This window comes from Otolemur garnettii, unplaced genomic scaffold, assembly GCF_000181295.1.
Source record: "Otolemur garnettii isolate 467f Iridium unplaced genomic scaffold, OtoGar3 scaffold00026, whole genome shotgun sequence".
NCBI lineage: Eukaryota > Metazoa > Chordata > Mammalia > Primates > Galagidae > Otolemur > Otolemur garnettii.
In genome coordinates, this window is record NW_003852421.1 from 3,248,450 (window position 1) to 3,248,753 (window position 304).

The 304-nt window shown below is 42.8% G+C and overlaps 1 protein-coding gene across 1 annotated transcript in view; it reads right to left on the reverse strand.

Annotated features, from left to right (window-relative positions):
* Positions 1-304, reverse strand: part of F13A1 (coagulation factor XIII A chain) — a 149,958-nt gene that overhangs the window by 85,172 nt on the left and 64,482 nt on the right. The window contains exon 5 of the mRNA XM_012804212.2: positions 188-295. Within this exon, the coding sequence (XP_012659666.1) occupies positions 188-295 (108 nt within the window). The remainder of the gene's footprint in view (positions 1-187; positions 296-304) is intronic.

Below are 304 nucleotides of genomic sequence, written 5' to 3' on the forward strand. Positions count from 1 at the left end.
TGAGAATTTTGTTTTACAGCACACGGTAAACTCAGGGAATTCCAAGAGCTATACTGGGTGTCATAAACCAGAATCTTACAAATAAAAGTTTATGAAGTCATCATTTTAGCAGCTCTTGATGAACTGGCATCTAGACTGAGGCAAATGACATGTGTAATAGATTCAGTAATCAGTAGTTGCTGCTTACCATCGCAGACCCAACACGGCTGACTTTGATGGGATTCCCTCTCCCAGAAAGGTCCATCTGTGCTCTGTCCATCACATACAGGCAAGCGTCCAGGATGCCATCTTCAAACTATTTGGG